This window comes from Gopherus flavomarginatus, chromosome 12 (genome assembly GCF_025201925.1).
Source record: "Gopherus flavomarginatus isolate rGopFla2 chromosome 12, rGopFla2.mat.asm, whole genome shotgun sequence".
NCBI classification, from domain to species: domain Eukaryota; kingdom Metazoa; phylum Chordata; order Testudines; family Testudinidae; genus Gopherus; species Gopherus flavomarginatus.
This window is the reverse complement of record NC_066628.1, coordinates 38,262,727-38,281,939: the sequence shown is the minus strand read 5'-3', so window position 1 is coordinate 38,281,939 and position 19,213 is coordinate 38,262,727. Positions and strand designations below refer to the sequence as shown.

At 43.5% G+C, this 19,213-nt stretch overlaps 1 protein-coding gene across 2 annotated transcripts in view; it reads right to left on the bottom strand.

Moving 5' to 3' along the window:
- Positions 1-19,213, bottom strand: part of ATP5PD (ATP synthase peripheral stalk subunit d) — a 40,477-nt gene that overhangs the window by 12,750 nt on the left and 8,514 nt on the right. The window contains exon 5 of one of the 2 annotated variants that reach the window (XM_050921085.1): positions 3,926-3,988. The exons of the other annotated variant lie outside the window; for it this stretch is intronic. Coding sequence (XP_050777042.1) covers positions 3,926-3,988 — 63 coding nt within the window. The remainder of the gene's footprint in view (positions 1-3,925; positions 3,989-19,213) is intronic. 2 annotated transcript variants of the gene reach the window in all.

The window sequence follows — 19,213 nt, the reverse complement described above, 5'->3', positions numbered from 1 at the left end:
CATGTAATAGCCTCATGATCCGCTGAGGGGTCCTGACCCCCAGTTTGAGAACCCCTGACTTATGCCCAAGAGTTAATATTCCTACCTCAGCAAGTTTGTGGGAGTCTAAAAATCTCAAAACATAATGATCTGATAAAAATCAAAATGATAAACCTGTAAACAGATCTCTCAAAATGTGGCACCTCTGCACCCTCCGCCTGACCCCTACAATGTAGATCTGTAGAGCTAAATCAAGAAAGGGCACAATCTGCTGCTCATGCCAAGTGCTCTGTTCTGCAAGGAAATTCATGGGGGAAACAGGCAACTCTCATGTCTAAATGGGAGAACTACCGCAGTCTCACAAATCCAGCAGCACATGTGCCCAAGACAACTCATGGTACCATTTCCACTGCCACATTCCTAGCATCTCTCACCTAACAATGCAGGAGACAAGGCCAAATACAGGATAGAAGTAAAGCAGTCTACTATGCAAGCCAGATCATGCTTCAGCAAAATGAGTTTTGACAGTACAGCTCTCATAGGAGCATAGGGGGTCAGACACTAATGCTGGCAAGTCACTGGATTCCTTCATAGCTGGTAACAAAATACATTCTTCATGATATAGCACTACACAGTTATGGGTCCATATCCTCAGTAGGTACAAATTGCTATAGCTCCATTGACATCACTGGAGCTGCAGTGCTTTATTCCAGCAGAGGATGTGGCCTAAGGCGGTTATATCTTCCTTTGAGACACCTGGTATAGGCCACTCAGAGATTGCTTACTGCACTAGATGGACCTTTTTGTCCACTCCAGTTTCAATGTGTGTGTTTAGGGGAGTAGAAGAAAAAAAAATCAGACAGGTGGAGGCATCTGTATTCTACAAGCAAGTGTGCATGAATATTCATAGAGAATACCAGTAGGAAAATAGCCAGAGTGCATAGAACATCATAGGGCTCAACCCAAAATGAGGGCAAAGGGGGCCAGATGAAGTGTCTGGAAGTAGGTGGTAGAAAGAGATGGGCAGGTAAGGAAGAGTTAGCAAGACAGGTGGAAGAAGTGTCAGACTACGAGAGTAGGGGAACTTGGGGTTAGAGGGTAGAGAGCGAGCAGGAAATGAAGGTAAGGAAGCAAGGAAAGTAAGCTGGGGACAGGATATGGGCGAGTTTTTTCGGCTGCACTACAGAATAGGAAGCCACTGGGCCCTGTTCCTTCCTTTGAGTTGATGGCTTGGACGCCAACCAGAGCTGGAGGAAGAGTCTGTCTTGTCCCATTGGGACCAGCACTAACCCAGGCCATTCTGTTATTTCATGTTTGCCTTGTTCCTTCCAGATCTCCATGAAGAGACGACCCATTTTATACGTTTTGAACCTTATCTTCCCATCATGTGCTCTCTACTTATTGGATATGACGATTTTGTTCAGCAGCAGCTCTTATGAGGACAAGATCAGCTTCCAGCTGTCACTCATCATTGGAGAGTCTGTGTTAGCTCTGATTCTTAATGACATTATTCCTACTTCTTCCGATGACCCACCCATAATAGGTACTTGTCTTTATTGAGTAAAAGTCACTGTATATTAGACATGCACTGGGTGTAAGGAAGAGAGCAGAGTACAAACGTGTCGCCTATTAAAGATAGTAAGAAGAGGAACACTAGTCACTGCAGTAGAGCTGTAATGCTAGAAGTCCCTATTCTGAGCAGTTTCTGGGCTTGGGGCACTATATTCTTTTATATATTTCTTCTATTAAGCAGAAGCCCACACTAGATAGAATTATGGATCTAGAGGAAGTAAGGCAGAGAGTTTATCAGTCAGATCCTCTTCATCTTGTTTTGCAGTGATGTTTTTCGTAGGTATCTTTGTCCTAATGACAATGGGTATATTGGAGACCTGCCTATTAATGCAGCTGAAGAAGAAACCCCTACACCCTATACTCAAGGCTATCAAACTGCTGAGATGCCACAAGCAAGCTAGAACAACATCTGGAAACCTCCTAAGCGGACAGGGTTGGTGTTTGGTTACCTACATTTGAATACTTTGTAACCAGTAGCAGGGTTCTGAGAGTAGGGAGCCCCTTATCTCTGGAAATCAATCATGCTAGCAGGCTTAGAACCCATGTCCATTGTGTTTCAGGCCACATTTGATCATAAAATCATACACAAATTAAGACATCTACCTCTCAACGTCATCATGGTGCATATATTATAAGAATCAAATATATATATAGGCAAAATATGTATACAAAAGAGCTGCACCTTTGTTATTTATGTAGGTTCAGCTGTAAACCCAGCCCCATGCAGAGACCACCAACTGTGGCCAGCCCCACCAGTCCCCTGAGCCAGTACAGTGCCTGAGATTTTCTGATGTATGAAGTTCTAATAAAATCAAGCAAATAAAGTCAAGTTTAGAATCATGCAGGCCTCTCCTCTTGTCCACAATTTCCCCTAGTGTATATTTACATTTGGCTGCTGTTCTGCCCATTGTAGGAGATTCTCTGACTGAGATGGCCAGGAGACAAGAGGAGAGGAGGGATTCAAGCCCACTTGGAAAGGGAAATACAGAACTACCCATGCTTATGGAAAGAATCAATGCAGAAAAGCAGCAAATTGGGACCCAGGCAGAGCTACAGGAGTGCGAGTTAGCTCTGCTTATTCTGGATAAGGTGCTTTTCTGCAGTCATTTGCTTTTTTCACTACTGTTTAGCATCATTGTTATTGTACAATGGAGCAGTTAAATGTGGGCTAATTGCCTTTTCTAATACTTGCTTGCCTCAATCTTCTCCCTAACAAGGTTTTTCTGCTTCTTATGCTTGAATTAAGCTGTGTACTGCATGTCTGAACAATAATGCAAGCTCTGCAGGGCAGGAGCCTTGTTCTTGCATGTGCTTTGTAATGCAGCATGTACACCTAGGGCATCCCATCTCAAATAAGTTATCTGAACAAAATACATTCATGGAGCTAGTGTTCCAGCTGACAGGGAATTACTGGAGTAGGTATAAGTCATCTTAGCTGTACCTCTCAAAAGTGCTGAACGACACATGGAGATCTGGGGGGAACAAAGCAAACATGAAATAGCACAATGGACTAGATTAGTGCTGGTTGATGGGATGAGACAGGCTCCTCCAACTGTGATTGGAGTCCAGGCTACCACTATCAACTCAAAGGAGAGAACAGGCCAGGGTGGGCTCCCTACCCTCAACGACAGCCCAGGATGCAAGTTTAAAGGAGAATAATCATCTCCAGAGGAAAAGGTATATTTACCATAGCAAAAATCCCAACCAGTTAGTGCTGGTCACAGAACATGCTGTCTTACATAAACATACCATATATCTGATTTTTGCAGACCACTAGAAGTGTTTGCCTTATTAGTACTGCACGTTACTAATGGGAGACTTGGACCACTCAGAAATAACACACACAAAGATGGTCATGTCTTTGGCTGAAGGTGAAACCTACCTAATAGAATCTTACAATCCTCTCAGAAGGCACCTGTGCTGAGGCTGCTCTCCTATTCATTTTACCTACAGTCCCCAATGCTACACACAACCTTTAGATCAAGAGTAGCATATCTGCCTATTCTTTGATAGGTTCATGTAATCAGTCCATAATATTCATCTGGCCATGTAATGGCAAAGCCCTCCCACATCCCTGCCTTTACAACCAGGATGGCCCTCTCCTAACCCCTACTGAGGCAGTATGGGATAATTGCACAGCTACATAATAGGAGCGAGGCACAAACACAGCTGGCGCACTGTGGCTGGGAGGTGGGCAGGAATCTTGGTTCTGAACTTCTCAAGCTTGAAGTGGGAGGAGAGACAAGAAAATGTTAAAAGTCAGTTGTAAGCAAGAATTCAGCTTAAACTAGATGTACAATTAGAAATGAAAACAAGGTTATATTGCAAGCTGCCTTAAGCATGAAATTCCAAGGGTAGAACCCATCAACCCTACGTGTTTCTCATACTGGACAATATGGGATTTAGAGGCCAGCACATATTCAGCAGCACTCTTAGCCTGCAAGAGAACAAAGGATTTGCTGAGCACATTAATCCTAGATTGTTTCCGGCAGTGAAGCTGTGACTCTCATCCTATTTCACTTTAGCCATGGTAAGTAAGTCACCATTCTCATTTTACATCTTCCTTAAAGAGGCACAGACCTTATAATAGCATCTGCTTTAAATAAAACAGGTACAAGCTCTTGATGTCTTTAGCCAGAGAATTTGCCAGCTTCAATGACCTGAGTGCAACCCATGGAGTTTATGTTACACCCACCCTCCTCTTTCGCACAGAGGAGGAGCCCATAGAATAGAAGTCCCACTGTGCAATGCTCCATCTTGACCCCTGCAGGCTCCAAGAACGCCAACTCCACATTAAAAAGGAGTCAGGCCTACTTTATGCAACTTAGGAACATCCTTTGGGCTGCTGACAAGATGCCACTATGCTCCTCAGTTGATCAGAGTTTGGCTGCCTTTATCTTATACTAATTTCAAGTTTATTACACCAGAAGAGCAAGCAGAACTGCAGTCCAGTTTCGGACTCTAAATCCCTAAGTGTGGTCCTGTATAGGTAGAGAGAAACTATTCTTGCTCAAAAGCTGCCTATATGCACAAACCCAGACTTGCAGCTCCTGTACCTCAGCACAATTACCCACCAGCAGACTCCAGATGGGAATTCTTCTATACCTCTACAAAGATCAAAGAGAAACCACGTGGCAGGGAAGAGTTTTTAAATACTTACAGCTTCCTGTTTCTGGACATTTATCTTGTTTGTTTGTGTGTCCACAGGCTTAGGAATCTTTAGTGCGTTGTACTGTAAATTTAGGACCAGCTCTAGGCACCAGCAAAGCAAGTACGTGCTTGGGGTGGCACAATTCTAGGGGCAGCTTAAGGAATAAGGAAGCTCTAGAGTCACTTCTACACCAACAGCCGGAAAAAACCTGTGCGGGCTGGAAGAGAAAAAGTGTGAGCTTTATGCCACTGGAGGATCACCCTCCACTAAAATGACCCTTCCTATGGTTAGCTATGCCAGCTTTTGGACTACTTTGTGCTAGCAGTGTGATGCAAAATAGCTGCACACCACACTAAAGGACCTGGGCCAAAACCTCCTCATAGACTCATAGGTCAGAAGGGACCAATACGATCATCTAGTCTGACCTCCTGCACAAGGCAGGCCACAGAACCCTACCCATCCACTTTTATACAACCCCTAATCCAGGACTGAGTTATTGAAATCCTCAAAACCGGTTTGAAGACCTCAAACTGCAGAGAATCCTCCAGCAAGCGACCCATGCCCCACGCTGCAGAGGAAGGCGAAAAACCTCCAGGGCCCCTGCCAATCCGCCCTGGAGGAAAATTCCTTCCCGACCCCAAAAATCCTAATAATCTCTCCTAGCAGCCTGCTATAGAAAAAGTTCACAGTTCTATGTCTTGTGAATCAGATACGAGCAGTCTCCACTTGGGTTTCAAAACAGCAGCAACATCTAATTGAGGACAAGAATCTCACCTTTTCAAACTCATCCATCATGCTAGCTTTAGCAACTGCAGTTTTGTAATAAACCCAATCAGTAGCTTTGGGCTTCTCTGGCAAGGAGGTCAATCTGTATAGATGGAGCAGAACAGCTGATGGAACCACCCCTAGTAATTTCAGAGAGCTCCCAGTTCCACACAGGGCAACTCTACAGTATCCATTGCCCTCCCATCATCAGGCCCCAGGGTAGCAACTTTGCTAATTTTAGTTGCCAATATTTTCAGTCTCCTCATTAATGCGGAAATGGCTATAAAGCAGCCACACAAAATTCTATAAAGCCTACTTTTGCCTTTTTGGGGGGGAGGGATCTGGGTGTGTGGATTAGGTGAATGACATAAATCCACACCGTGTAGAGGCCAAACATAGGAGTTTTTATTACACACAGCGCTGGCGGAGTGTCACCTGGCTTATTAGGCTCAGAGACACTGTCAATCAATTGATTACAATAGAATATATAGATTTTCCATGGGCGGGGGAAGGTGACAGGGTAGGCAGTTTTTTTGCAGCAAGACAAGATAGCACATTAGCCAATGGTTAAAAGGTTACATAATGTCTCTGCCCATGGTCTCAAGTTAGCAAGTTAACATTTAATTAATTTTTTGATAAAATGTTATTAGTATAAAATATATATGTTGAATTCTGATTTGGGGTCCGTAGGAATGAAGCAACTCCTTTGATTGTCCACCAGGTACATTCCTAGGGAAGAAACAGTGAAAGTATATGGCAATAAAGATTGTCCCCTTTATGTATTAAGGCAGGCACTAGTCCCTGAGAAGGGAGGTGGAAGGATGCCATATCTTATACTGACATGTGCCAACTTTTTATAAACTCAAGGTTGGATCTGTAGGAAGAATGTTTCCTACAGAAGAGACTTACATAATAGGAACAGGGATCCTTTGTTCAATTTGCAACTCTGAATAAGATACAATAATTTAGTTCTTAGCTTCAACACCTGGCAATTTGCTGACCAGGCCTATTTTAGCAAAACAATATTATTTGTTTACCCCAGCTTTCTCTTAACCAATCACTATTTGCTAGGCCTTTGGTCTTGACCAAACTCTGGACTTTGGGTCTGAGAAAGAGCTGGCACAATTCATGTACCAGGTTGTTATATAAAATGCACATGGATTTCAACCCTTCAATAGGCAAGTACAATACTCTCAGTTTTTTCATCATGAACACTGGTAGGAGCAGGCAAGGAGAGTTTGTGAATGGGATGGTTTGTTTTCATTATAGTTTTGCAAGGCTGACAAAAGGTTTAAAAAAAGAAAGATAAACATGGAAACCACTTCAAGTTCCAGCACCTGTGCACCAGGCAACCAGAGGCTCTGAAAGCCAGTTGGCCCTTTTAGCCACATGGCTCAGGGTTTGTTCTCCACACAGCTGTTGGGGGTGAGGGAGGTCGCTATTCAACACATGCACCCCAGGAGGTTTGATTCTGCTGGTTGGGCTTTTGCCAGCATCTCTGCTAGGTGAGGTTGCACCATCCCAGCCCAGCGAATTCATGGCTTTGTTGTTACCACACTGATTCCCAGGTGGGGGATGAGGAATGCAGTAGGGGTGGAATCTGGCCCATGATGTTCTGGTTTATGGTGCTCCTGGAACTCACCCTCCTTTCCAGCAGCGCTCAGTTTAACCTCTAACCTGGAAGCGGCGCGGGCGAACATACTGGCTGCCACATCCAGCAGCTCCCATTGGCCCGGAGCAGCGATCCACAGCCAGTGGGAGCCACAATCAGCCAGACCTGCGGACAGGGCAGGTAAACACACCGGCCTGGCCCGCCAGAGGCTTTCCCTAAAGAAGCCGTAACCCCTGTTTGAGAAACCCTGACCTACTGGCACATTCTTTACCTAATCTTGTAATTTCACTGGCACAGGGTTAGTCCTAGGTCACCTACATATATCATGCTTCCTTAAGCCTGAGGCCTAGCATGGTTAAGCTAAACTCTTACAAGCCTTAGCCTGCAGGCCTTGCATTACAGGCTTGCTTTTCTTATTTACCCAATACACACTCATCACTCCTAACTACTTGTCAGTCTCACACTCCTATGATGCTATCTTACTTGTAACTTTACCTATTGTGACAAAAGTTCCTCCTCTACCTTGGTGTGTCCTGTGCTTATTGGCAGATTTTCTCACCTCAGAGATTCACCATGTGGGTCAGGGAGCAGCCCAGAGACCTTCCCCTCTGGTGGAATCCACAGTTCAAGTCAACTCCTCCTGTGTCTGATCAGGAGTTGGAGGTTGAGGGGAACCCGGGCCCGCCCTCTACTCTGGGTTCCAGCCCAGGGCCCTGTGGACAGTAGCTGTCTAGAGTGCCTCCTGGAACAGCTGCACGATAGCTACAATTCCCTGGACTACTTCCCCATGGCCTCCTCCCCACACCTTTTTTATCCTCACCACAGGACCTTTCTCCTGGTTTCTTATAATGCTTGTACTCCTCAGTCCTCCAGCAATATGCCTTCTCACTCTCAGCTCCTAGTGCCTCTTGCTCACAGCTCCGCTCATGCACTCTACAAACTGAAGTGAGGTCCTGCTTAAACTCAGGTGCCCTGATTAGCCAGCCTCTCCTAACTGATTCTAGCAGTTTCTTCTTCATTGGCTTCAGGTGTCCTAATTAGCCTGCCTGCATTAAGTGGTTCCAGCAAGTTCCTGCTTGTTCTGCAACTGCCCCTGTTACCTTACCCAGGAAAAAGGGATCTACTTAATCTGGGACTAATATATCTGCCTTCTAACACTCTCCTGTAGCCATCTGGCCTGACCATGTCACACTATAAGTATAACTGAAATCTATGTCTCATACATTGATTACATGTGGACTAACAGAGGAGTTTGCCATGACAATAGATAACACAGTTAAATGACACAATGAATCAATTAGCTACATAATGCATAGGCCAAATCACCCCTAATGCAACTCCATGGACTTAAATGCTTTCAGAGATGAAACTGTATCCTGCTGCAGCCTCTCCAGCTCCTGCCAAAGTCTCCCAGGGGTCTAACACAATAAACATGTAGAAGTTAGAGGGATTTTTTAATTGAAGAAAGTGACATAAAGGGAAGTGACAAACCCTCACTGGGAATTAGGGCTAGGAAGTTCTAGGGAATGATGTCTAGGTGCTGAAATTGTCTGCTCAGCCCACAAAAGGTAAAAGAGATACGGGTGGGGTGAATGGGTGAAAACTGATGGTTTAGAAAATGGAGAATTTCTACCACAGGATGACTCACTCCCCCTCTCCTGAGCAGCCTACATATGGGGACAGGAATTCAGAGAGAATAAAGAGAATCTTAATTGGGCTGTGTAGCCCCAAATGATGCTCTGTCAGGCCAGTAAAAACCCAGAGGGACTCCATTTCCAGAGAAAACCCAGGCAGGTCAGTGGAGTTGGATCAGATTTAAACCCGACATATAAAAATGAACAAGATTTGGCCTTTAAAGGGCTAAAGCTTTTAGCATTACACTTTGTGAGGTTGAATCCTTCCTTTTTTCTCTGCATAAGGTTTGGGGTTTTTTGCGCACAGGGGCTATAGGATTAGTGCTGAAAGCCAAAAGGAAGCCACTGGCATGAAGACTGAAGTTCTCAACACCAAGACAAAAACCAAACTTGGGTTTTGGAACATATGTACATTGTATGAAACAGGGAAGCTAGTTCAGGTCACAGTGAGATGAGACTCTACAGCTTACACATCCTGGGTGTCAGCAACAGCAGATTGATGGGATCAGGAAGATTAACAACAGTTTCAGGAGAAACTTTACTGTATTCTGGATGGGATGATGTACAACACCACGTTGCCATCCTTTTGAAGAAGGGAACGGAGCAGTCCCTGCTTGAGCAGAAGTCCATCAGCCGCAGACTTATGAAAGCCAAACTGAAAGGGAAACACAATAATATCACCCTGACTAAGTGCTATGCTCTGACAAATGACAGTGATGAAGAAGCAAGGGACAAATTCTATATTACATTACAGGCAGAGTTCAAGAGAGTACGGTGCCACAACCTAACTATGGTCATGGGAGACCTGAATGCCAAGGTTGATAAGGACAACACAAACAACAACAGAGCAAGATTGACTATATGATGATCAATGGCAAATGGGAATGCTCACTGACAGATGTGAAAGTGAAAAGGGGAGATGTTGGCAGTGACTATCACCTTATGCCAAACTCCATCAAGCTAAAACTGAGACGTGTGGGTCAACATAGACCAGGGATCAGCAGCCTTTGGCACGTGGCCCGCCAGAGTAAGCACCTTGGTGGGCTAGGCCAGTTTGTTTACCTGTCACGTCCATGAATTCAGCCGATCACAGCTCCCACTGGCTGCAGTTCGCCGCTCCAGGCCAATGGAGGCTGCAGGAAGCTGTGAGGGCCGAAGGATGTGCTGTCTGCCGCTTTTTCAATGATACCTTACATGACCTCTCTTGCATAAAACATATCTTAGTTATGCCATATTCATATCAACAATATTTCTATGAAGAATACGGGATGTAACATCATAAGAAGATCAATAAGAACTGGGACAAAGTAACAACAATCTATAAACAGAGCAGTGAAGCCTGTCTAGGCTACAGGCAGAAGAGAAGAAAGGAGTGGATTACACCCAGCACATGGAATGCCATAGTAACCAGACGAGCCCTGAAGAAAATGGGTTTTGACACAAAATCCCAGAAGCTAAAGGACAAATACCCCGAGCAGTATAGCAAGGCACACCAGGAGATCAAAGGGCTTGTGAAGCAGATAAAGGACATTATATTGATAATTTGGCAACACAAGCAGAGGATGCAGCTGTTCATGGTGAACAAGGAACAGTCTTCAAAATGACGCGGCTTATCAGTGGTAAATGACAGAGACCAACAAACACTCTCATCAGAGACAAACAAGGCCACCTACTGACAACAGAAAAAGAACAAGAATTGCGCTAGACAGAGCATTTCAGAGAATTGCTGAACAAGGAGCCACCTAAAGAGGAAACAAACATCTGGGAGGCAGAAGAAGTTCCTTGATATTAACACAGACACCCAAACTAAGGAAGAGATCATTCAAGCCCTCAAATCCTTAAACAATGGGAAAGTTCCTGGCAAGGATAACTTGAATGCAGAATTACTCAAGGTAAATCCTGAGTTAGCAGCATCTATCCTGGCCCCTCTATTTACATCAAAAAGGGGGGAAAAAGCCAGATGAGTGGACCAATGGTTTTATAGTTAAGATACCCTCTCCATATAATCAACATAATCAAAAGCTTCTATTTCAACTTTACATGCAGTGTTGATCACAGTTTTGAAGTCAAAACAGGAATACGTCAGGGGTATATCATGTCTGCAATCCTCTCCAACACTGCCATCGACTGGGTAATGCAGCGTACAACAGAAGATATGCCGAGAGGCATTAAATGGACACCCTTCTCATCCCTTGAAGACCTGGACTTTGCAGATGATCTCACTCTCCTATCACATACCCAACACCATATACAAGAAAAAACAACTCTACTCAACATATTCAGCCAGCAAATTGGACTGAAAATCAACTGTAATAAGACAGATATCATGACCTTTAATATTGCCTCACCATCAGCAGTACAGATAGAGGATCATGTTCTCACCAAGGTAGAAATATTCACATACTTGGGCAGCACCATCTGCCAGGACAGTGGAACAAACCAAGACATCTGGAACAAAATCAATAAAGCCAGGAACACCTTCAGGAGCTTAAATGCAGTCTGGAAATCATCAAAATACAACACCAAAACCAAACTCAAGATTTATCAGAGCTGCGTACATTCAACACTACTTTATAGTGCAGAATGCCAGAGAATGAGAAAGCGTGACATGTCCAAACTGTCTTCATTTCATACAGCCTTTCTCAGAAAAGTCTTCTCTATCTTTTGACCCAGAACAATCTCAAACCAAAACCTATTGACACAGCGCAGTCAAGAGGATCTGAGCACCATCATTACCAGGAGGCGTTGGAGATGGATCGGTCATGTACTTCGAATGGAAACTATTTCCATCACCAGAATAGCATTAAGATGGACACCTGAAGGAAAGCAAAAACAAGACTGCCTGAAAACAACATGGCAAAGAGCTGTGGCAGTTGAGCTGAAAAACCTGGGGCTCAATTGGGGAACTATTGAAAGACTTCCCAGAAACGGATAGGAGTGGAGGAGCTTCGTCACTGCCCTAAAGGCCAGAGGCGTAATGGGAACATGATGTGATGATGATGATGATGATGGGGTTAAAGTAAATTATTCTTACCACAGCACTGGTCCCACAACATTAATTTAACAACAATAATTTGACGAGCTAATCCCAAGAGCCAGTTGAGTGCATTGTACCATTATCACTGAATTTTTCATAAAAAAAAACAAGGCTTCAATTACATAAGCTTCCTCCCTACACTGATTAATATTCAATCACCAGCTGCATATCATCTGATAGTCACTGGCAACTAGCTGTAGCATTAGCTGTACCATTTGCTTCATTAGGAAAAGGGGAATGATGTGGGACACATTCTTAGCTATTCTCACTTTGTCTTTGGCAACAGGTAAGTTAAATTGTAGTAGAACTAGGGGAAAACCAACTGGATTACCCATGAGTAATATATATTCTCATACATGGATGAGGAAGATTAAGACGGGCACCCTAGTCCTGCCAGTGCGAAAGGGAACAAAGATCTGACAGTGGTTTCCTAAAAGCTACAGCCCAATGCCTTTTATTCTCTGATGCATTCCCATCCTACAGGTTGGCTGTGTGGTGTATGCTAAGATCTTGCCTGATATTGCTCTGATAAAATGAATTTGGATGTAACCAGACTTCCATTTTATTTCCACAGGTGCTGCCCCAGAACAGCTCTGTAAGTACGATGACATTCTTCAGCACCTAAATATCTTCTCTGAAAAGACACCCCAACTACATACAATACCCAAGGAAAATTGGAAAGAGCCGTTGAAAGTGGAGATAGAATTTATACTGCTTTCCATCCTCTTGGTGGTAAGAAAACAAACCTCTTTATTATTCTGTATAGTAGGAAATATTGTTAAATTGACAAGTTGAGGCAGCTGATGATCCTAGAGTAAATGAGGGATCCTTCTCTCACTCATACCAGCAGAAATCAGGAGTTACTGTCACTGATGTGAAAGAGTAGAACCCAAACATTCACTCTTCTACTGACCTTCTCCAGACTTCATGGCTGTGGTTTGAAAGTAGAATCCAGAGCAATGTTTCTTAGAGGTGCCAGGTGTAAAATAGCTTGTCACATCTGCACAAATCAGAGAGTTGTTTAAAATAATTTTAGTGATCACATATTGAAGAGATGTCACATTAAAATGAGCTCTCTTCCCATCTCTCCTATCTCCTCCCACAGCCTTTTTGTCCTCCTGTTTGTTTTAAAGTCCAGGGCAAAATTCATTTCTATAGCAGCCTCCTATCAACTTTTTAATTAGCCTGTTAAGCTGCCCTGTGCTGCCAAGGCACTGCAAAATTGTCCAAGAATATTCAGGAATTTAGCCCTTAATTTGGATGTCATCAGAACTTCTTTATTTTTGTTTCCTGCACACACACACCACACACACACAAAAGCCCCTCTTACAAGGGAAACACCACCCTCTGCTTAGCCTGGGTGAAGGAAACCCACATTATTATCTGGTGTTACAGCAAAGTGGAGTTGTGGGAGCGGGAGAGTGAGTAGAGATTTGTGCAGTTCTTGTTTGGTTTTTCCCTTCTTATATATCAGGGACCTGTTTGTCAGAAGCTGGGAATGAGCAGCCAGGGATGGATCACTTGATAATTACCTGTTCTGTTCATTCCCTCTGAGGCACCTGGCCCTGGCCCCTGTCAGAAGACAGGATAGTGGACTAGATGGACCTTTGGCTGATGCAGTAGGGCCATTCTTATGATCAGATTCTGTAGACTCTATTTCCCTGAGCCATGTTGCAAGTCTTCTCCCATTCTACTGCGCTGGATCCTCTCCTAGCACAGATTTACATAGGCAAGTGTATTCTATCAGGCAACTATTTTTTCCAAACATTGAATCTTACAGCTGGAGAGTAGAATGGGAGGGTAAGACCAAGAACAGTAAGTTATTGCCCTGATCTGATTTTCTCATATCTCTGACACCCATTACACCTTCATTGTAAGAAAAACAGTGAACAGCCTCCAAGCTCCGTACCTACCTTAGTTAATGAAATCAGGATAATCACTTTCTCATTTTGTTTCTCTAGACTGAAAAGCTACAAACTGTCACTATCTATTTCTTAGTGACCATGGTAAGAGCTATTTTCTGTAAAATCAAAGCTATTTCCTGTGTGCTGTGAGTCCAGAAATTGTTTCCATTCTATGATTTTCTTTCCTCTAGAAGTGGAAAAATGTCTTTGTGACTTGGAATCCTCAGGATTTCTGTAACATTTCCAAACTCGTTCTGCCAGTGGATACATTTTGGTCCCCACATATCGTCATTTATGAACAGTAAGACTCTCCTTGGCTAATTTCAACTTGCTTCCATAAGAGGGATAATTACAAGGGACATGATTGGTGTCTCTGAGATCAATGGGACTGACTCATCTGAGTGAGGATTACTCACATAAGGAAAGGTTTTGCACGATGAATTGTGTGGGAGAAGAGGGGGTACGAAATAGCTAAGAATCAATTACCTGATCTCATGCTACAGTAGGAAAATATTCATTAAATAATACTGTGGGTTTTTTTAGTCCCTCAGTGAGAGGGCACTAGTAGAGCATGTGCAGACTATGAGAAAACTATCTGAGAGACAAGGAAGCCAATCAAAAGGAGACAGACTCCAACAATGTATCTTAGAGGCTCCTGTCACTGTTTATTCTGGAGGTCCAGGATATGCCCATTGTACTATGATATTTGGTATTGTCCCTAAATAGTTAATTATTAAGGATTATTTGTTAAGCCACAAAAGCATGCTCAGCACTGCACCAGACACAAATAAAAACATAGTTCCTGATTCTGCTCTCACTTACATGGCGGAAATCAGGAGTAATTCAATTAGAGGGTAGAAGCAGAGTGAGATCAGAATTAGGCCAACAGTCCCTGGTCCAATGGGGCAAGTGGGTCATATGTCCTTCTATGCCTTTCCTGTCTCATCTAGCATGCTAATGGGGTGCACTACAAGTCTTGGTGTAGATGAGGATTATCAGCCCTTCTCTGTGCCCCAGACTTTCTCTGCTTGCTTTCTCTCTTCCCGTCTCTCCTATCTCCTCCCACAGCTTTTTTGTCCTCCAGTTTGTTTTAAATCTCTCATCCCTGGTTACTCGCTGTCACTCACTCTCTCCCTTCTGTTTCCCATTGTATGTAGTAAGGTTCACTGACCATTCAAAGTCAGACTAACGGTGAGTTTGCAAAAAAATATTGTTTTAGATCTGCAACAAGCATTCTGTCATTTTACTTTTCATTGTTGTTGAATCATTGGTTCCTTCAGAGTGGATGAAGAGAAATCCCTCAGCAGGCCCCTTCTGTCCATTACTCACAATGGCATCGTTAGCACAATCCAACAGCATCAGGTCACCATAACATGCAGCTTGGAGATGCACCAATTTCCATTTGACACCCAGACGTGCAACATGACCATATCCTCAATGTATTCAGGTATGTCCATTCTTATTCACTTTTACTGCAACTAATCTGGATTGGCTGGTGCTGGCCACTGTCCTCAACTAGTCAATGGACTAAATGGATCACAGGTCTGATCTACTATTGACATTTTTATGTTCACTACTCAACAGTGTCTATTGCGCTAAAAAAATATTATGGCACAAGGGAAAAACTGGGCCATGGCATGATCTCCCACTATGGAGTCTCCTATATGTATATCCCTGAAAGAATCCAGGATCCGCCTCTGCAAAGCCTTTACTCCCAGGAGTGGACAGCTTAGCCAAATGACTAGTCTCACTGACTGCAATAGGAATTACTTGTATAAGAGTTTGCAAGGTCTACTCCTTAAAATGTGCATGAGGGTATAGATTCAAAATAAAACTCCAAGGGCTTTCCCACATGACTGAGAAAGGGCTGCAGGATGGGACCCAGACTTAGAGATTTGAGTTCCAGGCTAGAGATCTAGGGTCTGGACTGCTGCATGCTCTCTTATTTTATCCCCATGGTAGGCGCAGAAATGGAGAGGCAAGACTTACTTTCAAGCATGATCTTTTATTGTTTGCATAGAACAGATGTCCATTTAGCTACAACTATTCTAATAATTCAGTTTCCCTTGAAAAATAACTGGCTTCATTAAACTAAAAGTAGCAAATGTTTCATGACATTCCTAGAGTTTAAAGGCAGAAGGGACCATTAGATCACCTAGTCTGACCTTTCTGTTTATCACAGGCCACTAAATGCCACCCAGTTACCCGTGAATTGAGCCCAATAGCTTGTGTTTGGCTAAAGCACCTCTTCCAGAAAGCCAGCCAGCCATGATTTGAAGAGGAAACTCTTTGGTAGGAATGCAAGTAGTAAAGTCACCCAGTTCACGTCCGGAAGTGAAACATTCCAGGAAAGGGGGCTAGCCATCTCGGTATCAAGACCTAGATATTTTTCCTAAGAAAATGCTCAATTTGCACAATTGCCACCTTAAGGATCATCCTTCTGTAGCTAAAGGAATGTGCTTGCAGTGAGTCTGTGCAGAAAAGGACCAGACAGTAGCTACTCCCAAGTATTTATGGAAGCACAGGAAAGAGACAGCCACTGCCAACTGCTCCTCTAAGTGCATGAGCTAAAGCTCACTGGAGTCAGTGGAAAGACTGCCACTGACTTCAACAGGATTTGGATCAAGGCCATAAGCTGGGAGACAGAATTCAACCAGGTATACAAGACCAATGGAGTTATGAAACTCCTACTGTCAGCAGACATTTGTTCCCATTTAAACAATGACCTTTGTGCCAGTTCTGTTTTGGGCAAGAGATGTAATTTTTCCTCCAGGGCGAGGGATCCTAATTGTCTCTTCCCTCCTTCTGAATACACACCTGGCTATGGTGGCTGATCTGAACTCCCTGAACTGAGAAAGGAACCACCTTTTAACCATTCTGTCTTCACTTTCTTTCCTCAAACAGCAACAGACATTATATTCCTGTCCAATCAGACAACAGAAGAGGCGAACAAACAAAGCCAACTTTATCACCTGACCAATGGAGAATGGAAGTTCACAAACATAAACATCATACAATACACGGACTTACTAGAGGAAGATGAGTTTGTTGTGATCACCTATGAGGTATTGCATCATCAGTGTATTTCATACACTGTATATTTCATTCATTGATTTATCACAATTGTGCCCTTCAGAATATCAGGGCTAATCTACAAAAACTAAAAACACAACCCAAGCAAAATCTAGTCATCTTTCAAGGACTAACCCCCACAATTACAAATACACATTCCCTAGCAGGCAAAGCACTTTATAAAGTATAGGTATTTTAAGAAAAGGTCCAGCGAGATATATATTATTCACTTACATCCAAGAGTTAGTATTGCTACCTTAACAACTTTGTGGGAGTTTAAAATCTCAAAACAGAATGATCTGATAAAAAAGAAAGTTACATACCTCTAAATGGAAGTCTCAGAATGTGGCACCTCTGCAGCATTTGCCTGACCTCTACAATGTAGATCTGTAGAGCTAAATCAAGAAAGAGCATGATCTGCTGTTCATACCAAGTGCTCTGTTCTGCAAGGAGTTCATGGAGGAAATAGGCAACTCACATGTCTAAATGGGAGGATTACAGCAGTCTCACAAATCCCAGCAGCACATGTGCCCAAGACTACTCGTGGTACCAGTTCCACTGCCACATTCCGAGCAGCTCGCTTCTAACAATGCCAGAGGCAAGACCAAAAAGAGGGTGGAACCAAAGCAGTCTACTGTGCAAGCCAGATCATGCTTTGGCAAAATGAACTTTGACAGTACAGCTCTTATAGGAGCACATGGGGTCATACACGAATGGTAGCAAGTCACTGGATTCCTTCATAGCTGGTAACAAAACACTTTCATGATATAGCACTACACAGTTATGGGTCCATATCCTCAGTAGGTACAAATTTTTATAGCCCCACTAACATTACTGGAGCTACACTGATTTATACCAGCCGAAGATGGTTTTCATCTTCCTTTGAGGCATCTATTACAGGCCACTCAGACAGCTTACTGCAGATGGACCTTTTTGTCTGCTCCCATTTCAATGTGTGTGTTTAGGGGAGTAGAAGGAAAAAAACCCAGACCAGTGAGGGCATATGTATTCAATGGGCACCTGTGCATGAATATTCAGAAAGAGAATACCAGTAGGAAAATAGCAAGAGTGCATAGACGCCATAGGGCTCCACCCAAAATGAGGGCAAAGAGGATTAGGTGAAGGGGTGGGAAGCAGGTGGTAGAAAGAGATGGGCAGGTAAGGAAGAGTTAGCAGGACAGGTGGAAGAAGGGTCAGACTATGAGAGGATGGGAAGTTGGGATTAGCAAGCAGGAAATGACAGTAAGCAAGCTAGGAAAGAAAGCTGGGACAGGATGAGGGTGAGTGTTTAAGGCTGGCACTTAACGTTTGGACTGCACTAAAGGGTAGGAAGCCTACTGGGGCCTGTTCCCACGTTTGAGTTGAAAATGGTAGCCTGGATTCCAACCACGGTTGGAGAGTTAAGCTATCATGGGATAAGAGAGATCTGGATGACCTTGTAAACTGGAGTAATAGTAATAGGATGAAATTTAATAGTGAAAAGTGCAAGGTCATGCACTTAGGGATTAATAATAAGAATTTTAGATATACATTGGGAACGCATTAGTTGGAAACAACAGAGGAGGAGAAGGACCTTGGAGTATTGGTTGATCACAGGATGACTATGAGCCGCCAATGTGATATGGCCGTTAAAAAAGCTAATGCGGTTTTAGGATGCATCAGGCGAGATATTTCCAGCAAAGATAAGGAGGTGTTAGTACCATTATATAAGGCACTGGTGAGACCTCACCTGGAATACTGTGTGCAGTTCTGGTCTCCCATGTTTAAGAAGGGTGAATTCAAACTGGAACAGGTTCAGAGACGGGCTACTAGGATGATCCAAGGAATGGAAAACCTGTCATATGAAAGGAAACTCAAAGAGCTTGGCTTGTTTAGTTTAGCCAAAAGAAGGCTGAGGGGGGGATATGCTTGCTCTTTATAAATATATCAGAGGGATTAATATTAGGGAGGGAGAGGAATTATTTAAGCTTAGTACCAATGTAGACACAAGAACAAATGGGTATAAACTGGATACTAGGAAGTTTAGACTTGAAATTAGAAGAAGGTTTCTAACCATTAGAGGAGTGAAATTCTGGAACAGCCTTCCCAGGGGAGTAGTGGGGGCAAAAGACATATCTGGCTTTAAGATTAAGCTTGATAAGTTTATGGAAGGGATGGTATGATGGGATAGCTTAATTTTGGCAATTGCTCTTTGATTATCAGCAGATAAGTATGCCAAGTGGTCGGTGATGGGATGTTGGATGGGATGGGATGGGATCTGAGTTACTGCAGAGAATTCTTTCCTGCTGGCTGGTGAGTCTTGCCCACATGTTCAGGGTTTAACTGATCGCCATATTTGGGGTCGGGAAGGAATTTTCCTCCAGGGCAGATTGGCAGAGGCCCTGGAGGTTTTTCGCCTTCCCCTGCAGCGTGGGGCATGGGTCACTTGCTGGTGGATTCTCTGCAGCTTGAGGTCTTCAAACCACAATTTGAGGACTTCAATAACTC